Source organism: Arvicanthis niloticus, chromosome 18 (genome assembly GCF_011762505.2).
Source record: "Arvicanthis niloticus isolate mArvNil1 chromosome 18, mArvNil1.pat.X, whole genome shotgun sequence".
NCBI classification, from domain to species: Eukaryota; Metazoa; Chordata; class Mammalia; order Rodentia; family Muridae; genus Arvicanthis; species Arvicanthis niloticus.
The window spans coordinates 49,998,585-50,020,729 of record NC_047675.1 but is presented as its reverse complement, the minus strand read 5'-3'; the positions used below and the strand labels follow the sequence as shown (position 1 = coordinate 50,020,729).

The 22,145-nt window shown below is 51.9% G+C and overlaps 1 protein-coding gene across 2 annotated transcripts in view; it reads right to left on the bottom strand.

Moving 5' to 3' along the window:
- Galnt2 (polypeptide N-acetylgalactosaminyltransferase 2) overlaps positions 1–22,145 on the bottom strand; it is a 115,235-nt gene that overhangs the window by 9,612 nt on the left and 83,478 nt on the right. For both annotated transcript variants that reach the window (XM_034522389.2, XM_076916040.1), the window contains exons 4-11: positions 15,276–15,374; positions 14,994–15,061; positions 14,719–14,784; positions 8,181–8,302; positions 6,377–6,464; positions 4,240–4,327; positions 3,659–3,762; positions 1,748–1,874 (exon numbers count right to left, since the gene is read on the bottom strand). In XM_034522389.2, the coding sequence (XP_034378280.1) occupies positions 1,748–1,874; positions 3,659–3,762; positions 4,240–4,327; positions 6,377–6,464; positions 8,181–8,302; positions 14,719–14,784; positions 14,994–15,061; positions 15,276–15,374 (762 nt within the window). The remainder of the gene's footprint in view (positions 1–1,747; positions 1,875–3,658; positions 3,763–4,239; positions 4,328–6,376; positions 6,465–8,180; positions 8,303–14,718; positions 14,785–14,993; positions 15,062–15,275; positions 15,375–22,145) is intronic.

Below are 22,145 nucleotides of genomic sequence, written 5' to 3'. Positions count from 1 at the left end.
GGGCCTGTCACACTGTCTGAGCTGTAATTAGTAAATCCATTTCCACCTGGGGCCTCCGTCTTCCACATAAAGTGACAAATAGTCCTGTTGTCCCCGAGCAGGGGAGGGGTGGACTGTTGCCACTGAGAGACAGGACGCTGTAAATGCGCTCATCTTTGGACTCCTGGTGCTAACCCCAGAAATTTACCTCAAGGTTGATAACCAGGAATGACATACGTGTGGAAATGTTCTCGCTTCACAGTTTATAATGGAGAAATTAGTAGCCCTGAGGGGTGGCTGTGGAGCGCTCCCTCACAGGTTATAGGTCTGAGCATGGTGCAGCACCCAGATGACTTGACATGGACCTCTGGGTCCCGGTGTGTCTGTGAGGAGCAGACTGATGAGATCCAGAAGGCTCTGACCTGACCACTGGCCACCTTCCTAGGCAGAGTTGGAAGATGGCCGCATTACTGGGGGGTGGAGCCATGCTCATGGGGCCGTCCCTGCCCTCCACGTCCCGTGTCTCGTCTGCTGTGCAGTGAGCAGCCTCACAGGACACTACCACCCACTTCTGTCTAAACAGGTCCAGAAACCATCATCAAGTGACCATGGATGGAGCTGCCCAAACATCCTGCAGCCTCTGACAGGCTGAGCAGCCTACCTCAGCAGCCTGGACTCTAGTGCTGTGTCCTCAGCCTGTCAAACCAGTCCCTCTGCCTGTCCTATTCACCCCAAGTTCTCGTCCCTGTGGTGCCGGCCAGATGAGCATTAGAAGCCTTTTGTCCGGCTTACGGGGTTTGCTCTCTGCTCCCTGAGACCCAGTTCCACACTGTCTGCCCCATGAGGTCTGACTCACAGGTTTTTGGTTTTTTAAGACAGGCCTCACCATCTAGCCTTGGCTGACTTCAAACTCACAGACATCTACCTGCTTCTGAGCATGGGGATTAAAGGTGTGAGCTACAATGTAAAAACTGGAAAATTTTCCCAGGAAAAGCCTGGTCGGACCAAGCAGCCTTTCTGTTTTGCTTTGTTTCCTCACATCTGTTGCCCATTGGTAATCCGTCGGTGTGAGCCTCCATGTCTTCTGGCTGGAGTGCACTGTGACTTCCTTCTGATATGGTTTCAATGTCTGCGCCTCCAGAACGCAGGCTCAAACTGACTTGCATCAGATGGCAGCAAGAGGCAGGAGCTTGAAGCAGGGGCCAGGCCATGGGGCTCTATTGTCACCAGACTGGAATTGGTCCTCTGTGCTTCATCCTCATCTCTTACCCTTCACTATGTGGGGCATCAGGACGCCCGTGGCAAGGGTTGACACCTTGGTCCCAGATGTGTCAGCACCTGGACAGTTAGCCAACAATGCCGCTCCTTGCAATAATAACCCAGCGGTGGCACTGGTTACTGCAGTACGTGATGGGCAGACGCCAACCCTGTTCTTAACACCATGAATGACAGCACAGACTCAGGCTCTCCCTTTGAGGGATTTGTGTAGGTTTTTGTGACCATTCCATGATGTCCCAGTTAGGATAACTCCAGCTATCCCCCTCTCCCCCAACCCCCACAGCACGCCCTCCCTGATGAAGTCTTCCTGAGACCTCCACAGATCGGATCGCACTGAGAGAGCTTCTCTCACTGGAATCCCACCTGGCATGCTAGCCACTGTTCCTCTCCTCAGCTCAGGGGCCATCCCTATCAAGGGACACTGTCCCCACCCAGTCCCAGGGTCTTCTGAGCAGACAGCAGACATCTGGTCTGGCCTTTCATGTCTTACCGGGCAAAGACGGTGCCACTGCCACCGGGGAATGTGTACGGGTGCTGCTTCCGGAACACGTGACCCACACGGCTGCACGGGATGATCTCCAGGCTGCCGCCACACTGCCACACTCGGAATGAGATCTCTGATAGGAAGGGAAGTTGGCAACCATTAGAACTAATAGCTGCTGTCCTCATGGTTAGCCACCTACCATGTCTCACTTTCACTGCTGAGGAGAACCCCCGTGAGGGGTGCTTCCCCAGAGCAGGATCTGGAGCATTTATAGAGACACTGGATGCATCCTGGACAGGCCGCCTCCACAGCACACCCAAGACTGAACATTCATGGAAAGTACTGTGGGACAAGAGGTCTCCCAGCAATGACTCCTTGTCTGAAAGCAGACACCTCCCAGACTACGACCACATGTATCCCAGCAGCTGTCATCTAGAGATGTATGCACAGACCATGCTCCTCCACGCTACTTCCTGTAAACTGACAGAGTACCAGGATGCACTCGGCCATCCTTAAGGGGGGTGGGGGAAGAGTCCCTGCCTATTTCTCTCATGTACCAGCATGACCAGGGACAGTCACCTGCCCTAATTGTAGCAAGACCCATGGGAGGCTGGCTGGCTATGTCTGTTACTCTGTGCTCTCAGGTCCCTGAGATGTGGCCTCCTGAGTCCATGACACAGGTTGGCCCACTGGGTGGCTCCAGCCGTTGGAACCTACAGTGCAAGAGGCTCAGGAAGCTTTTGGGTTCACTACCTCAAAGCCTTTCTTGCTCACAAAACTTCACCCAAGCCCACCCAGGCCCAACACTGCACTAGAACATGGAAAGGAGCCGGACTCTCCACCCTCCCTCTCCTCCCCGGGTGCCAGAGCTAGCAGCGGCTTTCATCATGCTAAGCAGAGCTGTCCTCCCAGATGAACCGTCTCCACCAACTTTAACTTCAAAGGACACGTTCGAACACGGCTAGCTGAAGCTGCTCTTTTAAGCCAACGAAGCTATCAAAGTCTCTGTCACAAGAAAACCCACTCAAAGTGACAGCGATGAGGCTTTCCCTCCTTGTCCTGGCCCCCTCTCCTCCCAGGGCACACCTGCGTAAGGACGAAGGAAACTAAACTCCTGATAGTGAGGGGAGTCAGCTCTGAATGACAAGCACTTGAAATCAAAGGCCTCAAGTAAGATGGGAGACGAAGACTGAACAAGATAAGTAGTTTTTCCATCCGTCGTGCAGACACTTGAGGCGCCTGCCCACGCAGACCGCCACCTGTAAAGTGTCCATGTCCCATTCCGGGGCAAACATGATCTCCATGGGTCATTTAAAAAAAAAAAAAAAAAAAAAAAAGAATGACTCCTAAAAGTAGTGGAGAGGGGTCTGACTATCAGGTCCCATCCATGTGACATGCATGATGACATTCAGCCAAACCTGCAGCTGCCCGACCCCGTTAGTATCCTACAGTTAACCAGAGCCCCGGAAACGGCTTACCTCTCAGTTTTGGAGGCATGTATTCAGAACCCCCAGGTCAAAGGAGGTGACAGCATCTGGTGTTTGTGCAGGGATGACCCGACAGGAGGCCCACGTCTTACTGCCTGCCATCCCTGTGGTCAGGTGTGTGTGTGTGTGTTTGCACGCATGTGCGCGCACACACATCTAAGAGCTGGTTTGTCCACTGAGTGGCTGGCTGCTCTGGGCCTCCCTAAATGCTGACCTGCTGCTCTGCCTCCAAAACTTGAAGTTAGGGCTTTGAACAGAGTAGGGGAGGGGCGCACATGCCCAACTTCTCCCCGCTTCCACACTTTACCATGGTGAAATTGAGGCCTTGAGCGAGGTGGGGGAGAGACACACATACCCAACCTCTCTCTTCCCCATTTACCACAGTGGGGTGGGGGTGAGGTTGAGTGGGGTGGGGGAAGGGCACACATACCCAGGTTCTCTCCTCCCCACACGTCCATCATCATGTCGTACTTCCCCAGCTCTTCAAAATAGAGTTTGTCCATCACGAAGAGGCCGCCAGCGATCATTGGGGTTCTGAAAGACAAGGGGAGCAAGGGCAAGGTTAGACCATACCACAGGCTGGATCTCCATCCTCTGCTGTACTTTAAGGGGCCTTTCATTCCCCCACTGGCCTCTAGTCACTGCTTGGGGTCCCACAGGGGCTGGGACCCTTGGCTTTTACATGCCTCGACTTACAAGGTCATTGTAAGAGCCTCAGAAGTGACCCTCAAGGCCGCAGCACACAGTGCCGCTCTGCTACAGGTGACATGGTGACATTCACCATAAACATGAGCCAACGCAGAGCCAGCAGAGACGTCTTGTAAGCTAGTGACTGAGGAAAAGCACCTAAATTCCCTCGCGGTGTGACCTGGTGGCGGATGCTGGCCTTGAGGGGAGACCAGGGACCCAGAGGGTGGGCAGCACAGAGCCCCACCATCCTGAATGCACACTGCAGCAGGGGCTGGAATCTGGGCTCTCCCAGGAGGGCTTCCTGCAACAGGCTGCACTTACTTTATAGGAGCAACTGGGTTCCCCTGCCGGGATCTCCTCTGCTCTGGTGTCATGTAATCCCACTTGAACACCAAGTTCCAGTCAAAACCTGCCAGCCCAGAAAAGAAGGGCAATGAGAGGAGATAGTCGCTCACACCTGGCTGCCCTGTCCTAGTGGGCTTGACAATGAACACATGTGGATAGAACTCACTGCGAACCAACTAACCAACCAAAATGGGGAGAAGAGGGGGGAGGGGAGGACCGTGTGGCTGATGAGTATGGAGCACAGTGAAATCTTCCCAGCCCTCCAAATCAAACAGAGCTCTGAGGTTTCCTCTAAAAACCTTAAACTATAGGTATGTCTGTGTGCAGTTCTGTGCACATGGGTGCTGGTGTCCATGGAGTCAGAAGTGAGGGCTGGAGGCCTTGCAGCTGGGGTTATAGGTCACCTGACTTGAGTGTTAGGGACTGCACTCTGGCCCTCTGAAGTGCAGTACACTTTCCTGAACTCTGAACCAGCTTTCCTGCCCCTCTGACCTTTTTTTTATTTTTAACTTTTTTAAAAAAATTTTGATGTAGGGTATAGCCTAGGTTGGTCTTGAACTTGTAGCGGTCCTCCTGCCTCAGCCCCCTGAGTTCTGGGATTGTACACATTGCCACCATGCCTGGCTGGGATTTTCTAATATTCAAATGTAAGAATAAATGTGAAACATGAGGACTGGTGTCTGTGAGATGCCACTGCACCTATAAGGACTATGCACACAAGCCTGGAAACCCAGAGACAAGTATACACAAGCCTGGGGACCAGGGGACAAGTGCACACAAGCCTGGGGGCCTGGGGACAAGTGCACACAAGCCTGGGGACCCGGGGACAAGTGCACACAAGCCTGGGGGCCTGGGGACAAGTGCACACAAGCCTGGGGACCCGGGGACAAGTGCACACAAGCCTGGGGGCCTGGGGACAAGTGCACACAAGCCTGGGGACCCGGGGACAAGTGCACACAAGTCTGGGGGCCTGGGGACAAGTGCACACAAGCCTGGGGGCCTGGGGACAAGTGCACACAAGCCTGGGGGCCTGGGGACAAGTACACACAAGCCTGGGATGAGTCAGAGCTAGATGAATCGTAGTTGGCTCCCAGAACCACAGTGCAGCACCTAGTACCACCTAGTACCTCTGTGGGACCCATGTGTTTTCAGGCCTGGACCAGGACATTTCGGGGTCCCTAACTTTAAAACTGCTCCCACAGTGACCGAAGATCTGACATGTTGAGTCTTACAGTACAGGCCTGTAATCGTAGCAGTGCTCTTGAGAGCCGCCAAGACAGGAGGAGCTTGGGTTCTAGGCCAGCTTAGCTCCCTAGGCCACCCTACCACTTGCTATTTGTGAGTTAGGGGCTAGCCTGGGGAACAGTATAACCTGCTCCCTCCTGTGTGCAGCAGGGACTCCACAGTAGTGTCTACTGCAGTTTCCCTCCCAGCAGAGAGGCACTGGAGTCTCAACAATTCTTAAGAAGCAAAGGAGAAACTTGAACAAATTTCTCTTGGGTCCCTGGAGGGGAACCAGAAGGTAACATTTGTAGGCTGTGTGGCCCTACAAGACACTGGTCCATTCACACAAAGGCCACCCAGTGGTGAAGCAGGCTGTGGTTGGGTGGCTGAGAAGGGAGGGCCGGCGTCCAAACTTGAGCACAAAGGTAGGACTGGTGGGTAGGTGGTAAGGGGCCAGCAGCAGGATGGCAGGACTCTGGGGTGGCAAACTGGCAGGCTACAAGAGGAAGCCTGGCCCTGGCAGAGGACACAGAGACAGGTTCCAGGCCCAGTCAGCTAGTCCTTGGCCCTACAGAGTGTCTCAGGCCCCGCCTCTTGCTGGTCCCAGCTCTGGAGCCTCTCAGGCCAGCCCACCAGTGGGTAGAGGCTCCTCTGCTCTAGTCCCCGGAGCATCACAGGGTCCCCTAGCTTTAGTAGCAGCAGCTCTGGGAGAGAGGATGACACAGTGGAGGGTGGGGGTGGTGTTGCCAGGGAAGCAGGGCCAGTCCTTCAGTGAGGTACCAGCCAGAGCCCTGCTATCACTGTCACTGCTGACCACGGGACAGCAATGGTCAGAGGACCAGCCAGCCAGAACAAGCCAGCAGGTGGACCAATCGAGGCTGACACCTACCGCCCTTGAGGTCAGCAGAGGCGCCCACGTACTGGAAATTGTCCATGTTGATGACGTCGATAATGGGGGATACGACCCGGGTCCTGTCCTGTGAGGGAGAAAGGAAGGAAAGATACTTGTTACGTCTCCAGCAAAGCAGGAGCTGCCATCCCAACGGGCCTTCCCAGCAGACACCACTGTCCCAAGGTGTGCAGGGTGGTGGCATGAAAGGGGACAGCTGACTGGACGATTCTGCTGCCTCTTTTCCCTGACACAGATCTGGGCTGTGCAGTGGCCCTGAGTCCTGACTTTCAACCGTGGGTAGATCTCAGTGTCACAGAGCTAAGCTCAGTCACGTTCTGCCTGTCACCCTCTCATGAGCTGCACCAGTGAAGCTCAGGAAGGAACTCACGGCTGAAGTGCCTGCACTACAGAGCCAGGAAGGGTTTCTGGGGACAGGTGGCATGAGAGGAAGGGGGTCACCTCCGCAGCAGCTGACCGGAATTTTCATTTCCGAACTCAACTCCTCTGTGATTGTACCTTCTACAGTGCCGCCGTGTGAGGGCAAACAGGAGGCCTTTGACCTTGTCCGACCTTCCTACTCAGCTCTGCCTCACGCTGAGTGTTCATAAGAGAGAAAGGGCGTGTGGTCCTTGAGTTAGAGGATGCTTGTTAGCTGAAGTTCAGCAACGGGATGCACAGCGCTCAGAAGCACTCTCCAAGGGCATCGCAGAGCCCCGCCCTGCCTGCTGGCAGGCTGATGGGGAAACGAGGTTTGGGCCACGGAGACTAGAGCATCACTCTGCAGCCCACCCTCCTGCCCCCTCAGGCTGGCCCTGGATAGACGAGATTAGTCTGCTTTATACTCGTTCTGATGAGAAGAGAATCACAGGAACCCATCATGTTGGCCCCCCTCCTCAGCTGGCCAAGCTGGGGGCACATGGCAGGGACGGGGCTTGGGGGTCAGACACAGGCCAGTGTGTTAAAGAGGGGCCCAGCCAAGGGCCCAGTGGGGACCCGGCCTCCTTCGTGATTCCGGATGTTACTGAAGACCCCTGAAGCCCAGTCTCCTCACTTATCAGGTAAGGGCGAGCACCAAGCGTGCCACTGAGCCCAGTACAGGGCAGAGGTGGGACTTCTGGCAGTTTTTGGCTGCTCAGTGCTTTGTGATTTGCTGTTCTACGGTGTCAGGCAGAGCGTCCCAACCTCTGCCTCCTTTCGTTTCGTTTGCTTCACTGTCCCCAAGGAAGCACTTTCATGGCAGCAAGGACCGAAAGTAAGACAAGCAGAGGGCAAGAAAAATAACACTGGGCCAAACACAGTACCAGCGCAGGACACTTCCGGAAGGCACAATGTGCCCGGGACAGCCAAAGGTCACGCGACAAGCCCGCCGGGCACTTTGCTAGCTTGTCTGCTTCTCTTTGTAGGCCTAGAGCAGCTACTTAGTCTGTCCTTAACCAGGCACAGGAGTATCACCGCACCGACCAGGCCTTCTCCCAGACATCCTACCACATGGCACTCTTGCCAATGGGCTATCCTGATAGCCACATAGCTTCCTCTGATCATGAGTATCTGCGTGTATGCATGCTTGTGTGCATGTGTGTGTGTGTGCGCGCGTGCGCGTGTGCGAGAGGCAGGTCTCCCACCGGCCACCTCTTCTTCCCAGGCCTCTGCCAGCTCCATGGAAGCTGTCTTCTTTGGTTGCAGTGACTGTTCTGCACCAATGGGACATCATGAAAACAATGTCTGGGGCATCACATCCTTCCTAGTGACAAGAAAACTCCCAGCCAGCTTAGGCAGCACCCGCTGTGTGACCGAGGCTCACCTCAGCCACCCGCTCCAAGAGCGGCTCCAGCCATCGCTCGTTACACTCGCAGTGACTGTCTAGGAAGGTCAGGACCTTGGCCTGGGCAGCGTCAGCACCCCGGACCCGAGAGCGCATTAGACCTGTGGAGATAATTCAGAGTGCATGAGGGGCGGGGGCTCCACCTGAGAGCTAGCCTGGCACAGCCAGCAGCCCCCCAGGCCCCATCACAGAGGAGCTATACACCAGCTGTGGGTGAACAGCTCAGCCGTCACTGGGGCAGATTCCCAGCAGGACTTCAAACAACTCATCAGGTGACTCCTAAGGATACTGTCCCCGAGGAAGAAGTCACCCTTGTCAGATACCCTGAGGATGACACCCTGCTGTCATGGTTCCAGGTCCCTGCTTGGCTGGGATGGGAAAGCTGTAACTCCACCATCTGAGAGCTAACAGTGCCAGGTTGGTGCACCTGCAACTGCATCGCAAACGGCTTTGTCTTCAGACACCAGGGCATCAAGTCAAAACCCTGTGAGGCTGTGACACAAAATCAGTGTCATTTTTGGCCCCAGTCTGCACAAACGGCTTGTGGTCAGTCAGTACAGGTACTTCATGTACAGTCTTATCACCAGCCATGTACCGAGTCTAGAAGACACGCTACACCTGGGCGGGATGCGGCTTCTTACGATGAGCAAGGACGAGTATTTTAAGTTCCTTTATCTACAGGAGAAATGGATTTTCAGTGACTCTTATCAACTGTATGCTACATCGGGGCAAAAAAGATGAGATTTCCAACTCTAAGTCATTCAAGCCCTTGCTCAGGTGTCTGCGACCGCTGTGGATCTGAACGCAAGCGGGAACTGCTGAAAGGGCTTCCGAGAAGTCACTCAAAGACAAAACCTGAGGGGATTCAATGCCTGAAGGCAGGAATGGCGGAGTGAGACCCAGGCCTGCATGGGCTTGCTCTCTCCTCCCAGAGTACGGTCCCCTTTGCTGCAGTGCAGTCCTTTCAGCTTGAGGTGTCAGCAGACCAAGGGCAGGGCTTCTACTGAGGTTGGAAAGGGAAAGAAGGCCCTAATCTGGTGAAAAGCCCTGGAAGCCTGTGGCCAACAACTGGCTCAGGTGCCACAGGGTCAGAGCAGCCTAAGGACAGCCACAGCCAGAGGAGCCTCAGCTGCTCTCTACTCCAGTGGACACAGGGTTTGGGATTTGAGCCTTGCTGAGTAAGTTTGGAAAACACCTCTGCCCTCCCACAAAAATCCCAGGATTACAGTTAGAATACAACTGTTTTGTAAATAGAGGATTTTCCCAAAATGCATTTGTGCAAAGTACAGAGAAGCCCCTTCAGCCCAAGTCTTCAGTGTCCGACTGAGATATTAAGCCTACCCTCTCTGCACACAAGCTCACATGGTAAAGCCTTGGTCCCCAGCTGGAGGTACCTTGACATGAGTGGACGGTAAGCCTGCCAGTCTTAACAGTGAATAAGCCATCCTTCTCAAACTTGGTGGCACTATGGCAGATGGAGCTGGTGAGAAGTAGGCAGTGCCCAGCTGGAGGATACTGGTCAGTAGAAGGGCACAAATGCCCAGCCCTGTCTCTCCCCTGCTTCCTGCGTGCCATGAGGTGAGCAGCCCCACTTCACTAAAGTCTTCTACACTTCGGTGTTGGACCTGACCTCAGGCCTAAGTAACAGGACCAAGACTGAGAGCCCTAAGCTATGAGCCAGACAAGGCTCTCCCTCTACACTTCTTTTTCTAGGTATTGTGTCTCAGAGGGGAAGAACACAGCTGGTCACTGCACTTCCCTGAATATCAAAGCTTAACACTCTTTGGGGGAAAATGAAACGACTCAGACTATCTACTATGTCATTCAGAACACATCGAAACATCAGAAGACGGGAGGAGTGGGAGACTGTAGACCACACCCAAGGGGGGAAAGTCCTCAACTGAAAGTCACCTTGAGCTGACTCAATGTTAGAATTAAGAGATGAAGATTTAAAATGGCCGTGACTATGTTCAAGAACTCGTGGGAAATGATGGTGTTAAGCAGTGAACAGGTGGAAAACCTCAGCAGAAGAGTCAAACAGCTATTCCAGAGTCGAAAAGTGAAGTTCTCTCCAGTGGGAGACTGAGTGATCTTCAAGGCAGAGTGGAGACGGCAGTCGGACAGGGAGCCTGAGGACGGTCAACAGAAACACATCTCCCAGGGATTTGGAACAAAATGTAAGGAGTGAAAGGCTTAAGTGTCTGAGATGACGGGGAGTGGCTATGTGCTGCCAGAGCTGAAGAATGACGGTAGACAGCCCTGAGGCTGATGGCCAACCCTTCCCTGAATCTGTGAGGCACCGACTTAAGTATCAAAAGGATTTTGGCAAACCTGAAACAGAGTAAGTATTAAAAAACGAGGGCTAGGAGGATCAAATCTGACTGCAGAGGCGTCGATAAAGACTCAGGAGTGCTGCTGGTGCCAACAGCCTGTCATGTGCAAGGGACAACAATACATATTATGACGACGTTCTGAAAGAAAAATAGCTGGAGAAACGGCTCAGTGGTTAAACGCATTCTCTGCTCAGAAGATTGGGGTTCAGTTCCCAATACCCATGCTAGGTAGCTTTCAACCATGTGTGACTTTAGCTCTGGGGAATCAGGTGTTGTCTTCTAGCCTCTGAGGACATGGATGCACGCATGTGTGCAAACACACAGACACACACACAGACACAGACAGACAGACAGATACACACACACACACACACACAAGAAGAAAAGAAAAGAAGAAAAGGAAGACAGAGGTAGACCCTGCAACAGCATTTTAAAGAGCTGAGAGAAAAACTCACAATCAAGTCTCCAGGCCGTGAAAACACCCTTTAATAACGAGGGAAAGACTCTTTTGATGAAGAAGCTGGTGGGAGAGTCCTGGAAGGAAGTGTCTGGGCTGGGGGCCAAACGCCACTCACAGAGATGGGAATGTGTGGAAGGGAGCAGCTGACTCGGGAAGAGTCTTATAGCCCGCCTCTCTATTCTCTTAATTTCTCTAAAACATAACTGAGGGTCTAAGGAGGGATGTCTAACACTGTACTATGTGCATTATAGAGTATACAGCTTAACAGATGAAAGGGGGCAGCCATGGTGCAGGGAACAGGACAGGGGAGGGGAGCAAGGGGGAGGGGACACTGGAGGCTCTCAGGGCTTACCGACATGGCACCAACTGCAAGCTCACTGTCACAAGCTGAGTCTACTTCCTTAGAGTGGCTACAGATGTGGCCCCTCAGGACCACATTCTCCGCTGCTAACTCTGTCATCTGTGCCACGGTTCACGTGTGGAGCTTGAGATTAGTGTGCACACAGCTCAGTCGTGCATTAGAGCCTCATGTGCTTCTCTGCTCAGTGGTCACACACACTTCTGGGACACCCAGGCCATGATCTGGCTTCTGCAGTCTCACCACCCGCCGCAGCACAGAGGTGCTGGCTCCTCCCTAGAGAACAACTTGGCTGAAGTAAAGCAGGGGCTAACATGTGGATGGGCTGTTCTGAGTTCTGGCCAGCTCAACTGACTCACCAGCTGTCGACCACAAATACACGATGTGTCTTCAGTTCCTCCTCCCTCCACCCTCCTTCCTACTCTTGCTTTCTTGTCTTAGCCCTGTTGGTCTTTTCCCTTTTCAGGTGAGAGAATGGGGCAAAAACTGAGTTTGAAGCCAGTTATTTGGTAGGCTGTTCGGGAACCACATAGTCTTGGGTTTACTACCGGCTTGAGGGACTGACTCAAGCCCTCGTCCTCGGCAGATGTTCAGAGTGAGGAAGGCTTTGCTCTCTGTGGTGAGCTGTTGGCCCGGCTTGGGTAGCAGCGGCTTAGCCACTGCACTGATTAGAGTCCAATGAGCCTTCTGCTGCTCACAGCCCCCACCTCTGCCTTCTTAGGAGATTCTTTTTTTGCTTAGATCATTTTCCGCCCCAACTGAGGACCATCCTCCTCTGCACTCAGTGAGCCTCCTCTGACTCTGCAGTGCTCTGAGCCTGCCATGACTGATGTGCTGCCCTGCAATTTCTAGCAGTCTGCGTGATAGTTTCACATTTGTATTTATCCCCTAAATTAAAATGCAAGCACCGAGGGGCAGGAATAATAACTGTCACATTTTATCCTTGCATTCTCTAGTGTCTAGCACAGCGCAAAGCATACACTGTTTAATAAATGATTTTTTATTTGTTATTTTTTTTTTAAGATCCCGGGGGCTGGAGAGATGGCTTAGTGGTTAAGAGTGCTCACTGCTCTTCCAGAGAACTCATGTTTGGTTCCCAGCACCCAACCTTCTGTAACTCTTGTTCCTCGGAACCTGATGCCCTGTTCTGGTTTCCATGGGTACCTGCACATGTGACCTACCCACACACACAGACGCATACACACACACACACACACACACACACACACGATTTTTAAATATTTATATATATATATATTTAAATATATATATATATTTATATATATATATATATATATATATATATATATATATATATATATATATATATATAAAGATTCTTGCTGGGCTGGAGAAGTGGCACAGCAGTTAAGAGCACTGGCTGTTTTTCCAGAGAACCTGAGTGTGATTTGCAGCACCCACATGATGGCTCACAACTGTCTGTAACTCCAGCTCTAGGGATCTGACGCCCTCTTCTGGTCTCTGCAGGCACCGAGCTTACATGTAGTACACAGAAGCAGAAAAAACACCCATACACATAAAGTAAAGGAAAAAAAGAGGAAAAAGAAAAAAGTTTTTTTTTTTTTTTAAAACAAAACAAAAAAACCCAAAAACTGATCCTTGCAAGAACACTCTCCTGCCATGACTGGAGCTGCAAGTGGAGACCTGGAGGATAGTCTGTACCAACCAGGGACATGAATGCCACTCCTGGGTCCATGTCGGCCTCACACCGTGGTGTGTCGAGAGTGTCATTTCTCTGTAAGTGCTGGAAACTGGAAGAAGGGGAGGCCAAATAGCAGCGCCTGAGATGCCCCAAGAGGCTCCCAGACCCAGCAGCAGGAAGTCAGTTTTCCCCATAGCTTCCCACACAGATGAGACAGACAGCTGGCGTCTGCAGTGTCACATCAGCGTGAGGTGACAACTCTTGCTCCGTTTGGGACAGTTGTCCTTCAGAGAGCTGTCAGAGTTGAGTTTGTGATTCTATGGCATGCCGGGGACATGGGGACACTGTAGTACTCAAGGCTAAGCTCTAACGCTTTCTCTAAACCTTTGCAGCCAAGCTGCTGATGGGACCGACTTCCCAGGCCGTGAGTGGGAGACAGAGGCCAATTTACACATTTTACAAATGTGTAAATACAAATGTGATTTGAAAATATGGTCTCATGTGCAAACGATTCCAATTAGTTAGGCTTTGACTAGTCTTCCTGCATCTACTGGGTCAGGGCTCCCGGGTGGCTGTGGTGGAGGGAAAACTGCTATTTCCCTGAAGTAGTTTCAGTGGGCTTAGGAAGGTGGGTGGGAACTGGAATCTCTGAAGAAGCTGTATCTGGGTAGAAGGCCATGCCAACTGGACCACTGACTAGAACTCCACAGAAAGTTTGAATGTTGTAGATCATAAGCCATTGGCCTCTCTTGTTTTTATTAAAATTTAATTGTATGTGTATGGGCATACTTTGCCTATACATATGTATATCTGTAAGGATAGGATGCTGGATCTCTTGAAACTGGGAGTTACAGACAGCTGTGAGCCGCCATGTGGGTATGGGACTTGAATCTGAGTCTTCTGGGAGAGCAGCCAGTGCTCTTTTAACTGTTGAGCCAGCTCAGCCCCACTGGCCTGTCTGCTCACTTCCAAGCTTTGTATCTGACCAAGGATTTCCAGCATATATGAGCACCGGACTTTCATCAGATCACTGCTGACCAAGCATCCTATGACCGATGGATCTCCATCAGATCCCTGCTGACCACCAACCACAATATACAGCATCTGACACCATGGCAGAGGCTCCTCCCCTCTACTGTGACTTGTTCAATTAATGTCCGCACCAATATATTTGTTTATGCGCCGACTTACGACTTTGTACTCTGTCACTAAGTTCATGGCCCCTCTTCCACCGCAGAAGCCATTCAGAACAATCTGACTCTTCGTTTCTAGGCCACAACATTTGCATTTGATTCAGAATAAAGCATGTTTTTCCCTTCCCTCTGGAGCAAGAGAGGGTATTGCACTAATACAGAGGCTGCCATGTAATGGTTGGTCTTGACTATCAATCTGACAGGCCTTAGAATCACCATGGAGACAGACATCTGGGTATGTCTGAGAGCAGTTTTCTAAGGTCAGGTCAAAAGCAGCATCTCATGGGCTGTGGTCCTGGACTGTGTAAGTAGGAGCCGTGAGCTGAGCACCCACGCTCATCTCTGTCTGCTTGCTGTGGGCCCACTGTGCCCAGCGGCCTCACATTCCTGTCACCACGGTAGACTGCACCCCTGAAATTGTGAGCCAAAATAAATTTGTTTCTTTAAATTGCATTTGTCACACCAACGAGAAACCGCCTCACAAGTGCCGAGAGAGGGGGACTTTCTTACCTTCTCTCCGGTCATTTCTGAGGACCCGCACTTTCTCGATTTTCCCCAAAAGGGCCCCGTCCTCAGCTAAGGAGAGAAAAGAGGCAGACAATAGTGATCCCTGAGTCTACACAGGGCTCTAGGCTGGAAGGCCACATACTTGGTCACCTATGGAAAGTCCTTCCCCTGGGGGCTCTGCAGGACATCTCTTTCCTGCTCTAGGCGCCTGCTTCCCTCCAGACTGCATTAGGCCACTTCCCCCAGACACCCAGACCAGGAAGGTTGATAAAACTCACGGTCGTTGCTGTAGTCATCTACCAGAATTATCTCCTTGATGAGGTGAGGTGGGCTCCTCTTGAGGACACTGAGGAGAGACAGAGGGATGGAGCCTTGTCAGGGCAGAGCTCTGAATGGAGTCTCCTCTCTTTTGGTCCCCAGCCTTGGCTAGAGGAGCCAATAGCTTCCCAGTGCTTGGCATCTGACGTTCTTGTCTGCAGCCCCAGCTGATGCACCTGAGATGCAGCTGTTGTCAGGTACCCCAAACACTCCCCATGAGACCCTGGGAATTTTGGCCTCACCTGACCACCGTCCGCAGCAGGGCTGACCTGGCTTCATTGTGAAATGTGATCACCACGCTGGTGGCTGGCAAGTCCACTCGCCACTGCTTGCGCTGACACCTGAGGAAAAAGAAAGGCTGTCCTGTGAACAATGGACACACCTGGCAATGATGGTTCATCCCTGCTTCATAAGCACAACGGGCTGCCAAGACTGAGAGACTGCGGTTAGCCTGCCAGCTGTGGGAGGCTCTGGCATAGATGGGCATATGGAAGCAGGAGATACAACCAGGTTCTGCTTACTGACAATGGAGTTCTGCAAGCTGTATGAACCGAGGACAGATTTCTAACACGTAAGACACGTGTTCTAAAGCAGTGAAATCCTCCCACTTCCAGACAGACACTCCTCAGCCGCATGCCTGCCTCAGTTCTCAATGGGTTTTTTCCTGAAGGACCAAAGCCAGCTGTTGCTTTTTTCTCACCTTGTGCTTTGCCTGCTACAGGCAATGTGCCGCTTGGGTAATTGGCTCTCACAGTATCAAAGAACCCACTGCCTACCGTCCTTCACACTGCCTGCCAGGCCTCTTCCCAGTAACCTGGTGACAGAGGGGCAGGCTGTGTTCATGGAAACCAGACTGGCAGGTGGACAGGCACATCAGGACTATCTCAAGTACAGGGCCATAGTGACCTGGGCCTGCAAAGATGGCAGGTGGCACAAGGCCTCTGCACTGACTGTAGACGCCTTACACTTGAGCCCCTGAAGGCCAGTTTTAAAGCCACGCCTCTTCCGATGAAGCTGCTCCAGTATAACATGGTCAAAACACCCAGTGACGTAGGGCCCAGCTCAGCAGAAGTCATGTGAGGACTCCTCCAGGCCACTCTGGGGACGCTGGCAAGGAGCAGTGTCCCAGAGTCTCTACACAATCCCTCGGGGAGGGTGAAGAACTCGTCAGAGCCGTGGGAAGCGACCAGCTAAGTCTAAGTGTAGCCAAGTCCTGAGTAGCCAATGGTGACGCCAGTGATATTAGACTGAGAAGGAGCCCCGCAGAGCAGCCAGGTTGACAGGTGTACTGAACCGAAGAGGGGACCCTCCAAGCCCAAGGGGGTCCAGACCCTGCCTCTGGGCCCCTCCTTGCCCTGGTCATCTCTTTGGGTGGCAGAGCCTTCCATGGTCCCATACACTGAAGACTCAGTTTACCCTGCAGCTCATCAGATCCCCCAATTAGTATTTATCTTGAATGGAAATCAGTGGGGAAGGAGGTGGATTCTGGAGGAACCCTGGCGCTCAGTCATGGCTCAACACTCAACGGCTGAGCAACGAGCTGGATGCTGGCGTAGCAGCCGCCGGACAGCAGCAGAGAGGAGTGGAGAGGGTAAGCACTGAGAAGCGTGCTTCCCCAGGACTGACGAAACGAGCCCAGACCTGCAGACTAAGAGCACCGGCAAGAAAAGCAGCACAGTTATAAAGCAATCAGGCTGCAATTGCAGAAGACGCGTCTTTGGTTAATTTTAGTCATTATAGTACACTCTTTTTAATTAATCACACACACAAAAAATGTATAGCAGTTGTTTGTGGGGAGTTGGGGAATGAATTCTACAGTTAGCATCTGATCTCACTGTAGATGAGCCTTCATGGACAAGCCAATTGATAAAAACTAGCAGAAGGTAGCTTAAAGAATCTATCAAGTTTCAACTGCAAACAAATGACCGAATGATGTCCCTGTCAAGAGGCCAATGTGTAATGCTGTAAGGGGGGGCTCTGTGCTTGGAGGCTCACCGCCCTCAGTAGCCAGGTCCCCACTTAGCCCAGGAGGGACTGAGTTGGCAGCCCTGGGTCGGGTTGGGAGACTCCTGACTCAGGGCTGAGTGGGAGTGCGAGGAGATGGGGTAGCATGTTTTCACTCTCAGAGTGCTGGATTCCGGGCCCATCCAATCATGCCCTAGTCTCTCATTCTCCTCAGCTCTGCAGGAAGCTCATCTTCCATGAGCTTTTGGAAGTCTCCTGGGGCTCTGGAAGCATTTGCTGGAACAAGCAGGCTGCTTCACACCATTTTATTAAAACTCCCCTGCATATTCATAAGGCTCCAAGCTCGGGTCTGGGCAATCACAAGCGAGCAGGATCCCATTCTTAAGGAAGAGGAGTAAGGAGGACAAGCAGAAGGATCTCACACCCCATGGGTGGAGTGAGTGTGTGCACAGATCCAGATAAGCCTCACACTCAACCCAGATGGGCCCCCAGGGGAACCACTTTAAAAAGAAAAGCAATTAATTTTGCATTTAAAGAGTCTTGCCTGGCCCTGTCAGCCCATCTTTGCTGTTGTAGAGAGACAGTGGGAACCTGGGTGGCAGCTGCTACAAGTCAGTCAGCTGTAGGGTGCTTCCTCTCAGACAGGCAGGACTGAGAGCTGACAGCAAGGGAACACGGATTCTCTTCTCCCAGACACACGGGGAAGCCCACTCAGAACCCTGGTTCACTTGAGGCTCCAAAGACATGGTACTGACACTGTCATTCTGGAAGCTTCCTGCCCATTAAAACAGCAACTTGACAAGCCAGATACCCCCCCACCCCCTCACACGCATGCACGCACACACACACAAGCAAGCAACACCAAATACTCAGCAGGTTGTATTTATATACGTGTGTGTGTGTGTGTGTGTGTGTGTGTGTGTGTGTGTGCATGTATACACATGCACGCATGTTAACAATAATGAGAAAGAGACCATGGATTTGGGAGGAGACAGAGGAGGGGCTAGAGAAAACTACATAAATACAATGTACGTATATGAAAATTAAAAAGTCAAGTTAAAAGGCTTTTACAATCCTTAGTTTGGCTGAAGAGTTCCAGAAGGATCCTGCTTCTCCAGGACATGCCTCACACTTACAAACATGCAAGCACTAAGGCTTTTCATCTTCTCTGCTTTACTTTTTCTGATAGCCAATCAAAGCTCCAGCTGATTCCCAGGGACAGACAGACATACACTGAATGATCCTAAATGCTGTTGGTAGAGACTAACACATGTCACTGTGACCAGTCCTTGACATTGTGTGGCCTTACTGGTCCTGGCATTATCCATGGGCATCACAAGGGTGAAGCTGAAGACACACAGGAGGAAGTTGGCCAGAACATGTCACATGGCCAAGAGGAGGGTCAAGTCCTGGCAACAAGAAGGCCAGCAGGATGACGAGGGTCCCTGGGTTTCTTCACAGGCAACCTCACCTCAGGTGACATTGTAGTGATTTGGATAGGAATGTTCCCCCATAGACTCATGTGTTTGAATATGCTTGGCCCAGGGAGTGGCACTATTAAGAGGTGTGGCCTTGCTGGAGGGTGTGTGCCACTGTGGGGGTGGGCTTCGAGGCCCTCCTCCTAGCTGCCTGAAAGACAGAAGCCTTCCCCTGTTTGCCTTCAGAACAAGATGTAGAACTTTTGGCTTCTCCTCCAGCACCGTGTCTGCCTGGATGCTGCCATGCTTCCTGGCATGATGATAATGGACTGAGTCTCTGAACCTGTAAAAGCCAGCCCTAATTAAATGCTATCCTTTCTAAGAGTTGCCTTGGTCATGGTGTCGCCTCTCAACAATGGAAACTCTAATTAAGATGGACGTCAGGACATTAGTAATGTAGCTTACTGGTTCATGGATGGACCGTGACAAGCAAGAGGGTCTTCATTTTGTGGTCGAGTCTTTATGGCAGCTCACAGGCAACAGTTACCATCCTTTCAGGCCCCTTCCCAACCCCCATTGTCAGGGGGCGGGGAAATGCTACCCCAGATTTGGTGCTCAGTCACCTCTTGGTATGTTTTTAACTAATCACACACATAAAAGGCATATGTGTGCATTCCTGAACAACCTAAAATCGACCCCCGTGCACTCAGTTGATGGAGAGGACAGTCGCCACTGGCCTGGGCTCACAGCTTTGCCACACAACCCTGCTGTGTTCAGGTCACACTATGGAGGTTTCCCACCTAGGAGCAGACACACCCTACCTACTCTCTGTGAAGGAGGAAGGAGCACGGGTAACCGTGCACTGAGTCACCATGCTCTTCACCCTTTGCCGTGATTCACTCTACTCTCATCTCATCCCACTGCAGCCTCCCTCCTGAATTTCCTTCTGCTTCAGGGTTATCCTGCTGTTCTGCCACCTTGAGTTGGAATAAACCAGGCTACCCCATATAAGGAACACAAATGACTTGAATGAATTTAGTCCTCACCTGGAGATGTGGGGAGTTCTACTCTGTCAAGAGGAACTGGGAACAGCGAGCAGACCCCTGGATCTAGGAAGACAGTGGGATGTGCCCCCCTCTGTCCTGAGCTGCGGTCTGTTTCTGCTGCTGAGGTGGGAAGATAAAGTGGCTGGGAGCCCCGTGGCTGCTCTGACTTCTGTCTTTGCCACTCACCGATGTGTGAGTTTCCACAGCGTGCTATCCGTAAGAAGTACATTTGAAGAACTTAAGGTAGATCATTTTGCTTTCTAGCTGGTGCAGAAAAATGCAGGGAGGACCATTTTCACCAGAACACTGGGATGCAGGCCATGGGCAGAGGCAGTGACTCATTGGAAACCTGAATCCCCCCTCCCCCTTCCCCATCCCCATCCAATCCCCCACCCCCCCAGCTTCTGACCCACAGTTCCTCTCAGCTGGGGGAAGAAGACAAGTCTGTCATCTCAATGGCTGCCATGGCAATTAATACAATGTTCCCAAAGTGTCTGGAACAGCTATCTAACCTGTTGTGTGACCAGAGTGCTTGCCAAGCCAGAGCTGGAAACACGTTCCCCACTCCTGAGTCCACATCCAGGGTGGGCAGCTGCTGGAAGACTACAGACAGCTGACCACACACACACACACACACACACACACACACACACACACAGAGCTGAGTCACCTAATGTGATTGCATCAATTTTCCTACAGACGGCATGACGGCTCCTTCTTTACGGCTGAAAACATCTCTACTTTCCTTGCCTTTCCCCATGCTGGTGGCACCTGGCCTGCCTCCGTAATGGTCCTGTTGTGACTAGCCCTTGCAATAAACATCAAAGCGCAAGTGTCTGTTTATGTGATCTTGACTTGATTGTCCTCTACGTAGATCTCTGGGAGTGGGGCGGCTCAGTTGTCAGAAGATCCAGTTTCGTGGTTTTTTGGAGAGATGCTACTCACGGCACCAGAGTGCTGTGGAAGCAGAGTCCCCACCTCTGACCACAGCCAACAGCACACACAGCAGACTCAGCCGCAGTCAGATATGCAGCATGGGCTTGCCAGAAACAGCCCCACCCCATCCCTACCTGGGCTAGATGCAGGTCTCAAGCTCTGCCCAGCAAAACAGTATGGGCAGCTTCACATTTCAAGGTGGTTGCTATGGAATCTTCTAGAAGCCTAGGTGAGTAACTGGATAACTTCTGAATTAGAAATGGAGGCAGACGTCAAAAAACAGTTAAAAGAACCAAACTAGCTGTTATATAATGCTTGCTTAACCAAAATGTTCTAGGTGGCTCTCCCAACAGCAGGGACAGGACATCCAGGCCCCAGGTGGCTCCTAGCCAGCCCTGATATCTACCTAGACTGCCCTGGGTCTTCTAACACCAGAGAGCCAAGCCCTAAAATACTTAATGACCTTTGCAGGCTGCTCTGAAATAAAGCTTCTTAAGGTCTGGCTGCCAGGGTCTGACAAGCCCGAATCACCCTGGGTTTGTTTGTCTCATGTCACCATTATTAACCTAAAACAGTCTTCTCACGTCCACAGTCCTGACACCGCGTACTATAAACATAAGAGGAGCCAAGTTCAAAACCACAGTACTCCTCACAGTACTCCTCACAGTACTCCTCACAGTACTCCTCACAGTACTCCTCACAGTACTCCTCACAGTACTCCTCACAGTACTCCTCACAGTACTCCTCACAGTACTCCTCACAGTACTCCTCACAGTACTCCTCACAGTACTCCTCACAGTACTCCTCACAGTACTCCTCACAGTACTCCTCACAGTACTCCTCACAGTACTCCTCACAGTACTCACAGTACTCCTCACAGTACTCCTCACAGTACTCCTCACAGTACTCCTCACAGTACTCCTCACAGTACTCCTCACAGTACTCCTCACAGTACTCATCACAGTACTCCTCACAGTACTCACAGTACTCCTCACAGTACTCCTCACAGTACTCCTCACAGTACTCCTCACAGTACTCACAGTACTCCTCACAGTACTCCTCACAGTACTCACAGTACTCCTCACAGTACTCCTCACAGTACTCCTCACAGTACTCCTCACAGTACTCCTCACAGTACTCCTCACAGTACTCACAGTACTCACAGTACTCACAGTACTCCTCACAGTACTCCTCACAGTACTCCTCACAGTACTCCTCACAGTACTCCTCACAGTACTCACAGTACTCACAGTACTCCTCACAGTACTCCTCACAGTACTCCTCACAGTACTCACAGTACTCCTCACAGTACTCACAGTACTCCTCACAGTACTCACAGTACTCCTCACAGTACTCCTCACAGTACTCCTCACAGTACTCCTCACAGTACTCCTCACAGTACTCACAGTACTCCTCACAGTACTCCTCACAGTACTCCTCACAGTACTCCTCACAGTACTCATCACCCCACGACACAAGACGCAGACTGCCCGACTGGCTGCCCTGCCTCCGAAGGCTCTGTGCCCTTTGGGAGGCTGAGGGTTCAGGACAAGAGCACGCACAGGGCCAGTAGCTGGGCCCAGCACAGTTCAGCTTGGACAGCCAGGGAGGGGGGTGCCAGCTCACAGAGGAAGTCTGAACCTGCAGAGCCTCATCAGGTGCGCTCCACAAGTTGCGCCATCACGTGAGGCGGTGAAACTCTTTCATCAGGACCATCGCCTACTCTCCACGGCCTTCCGTTCTCCAG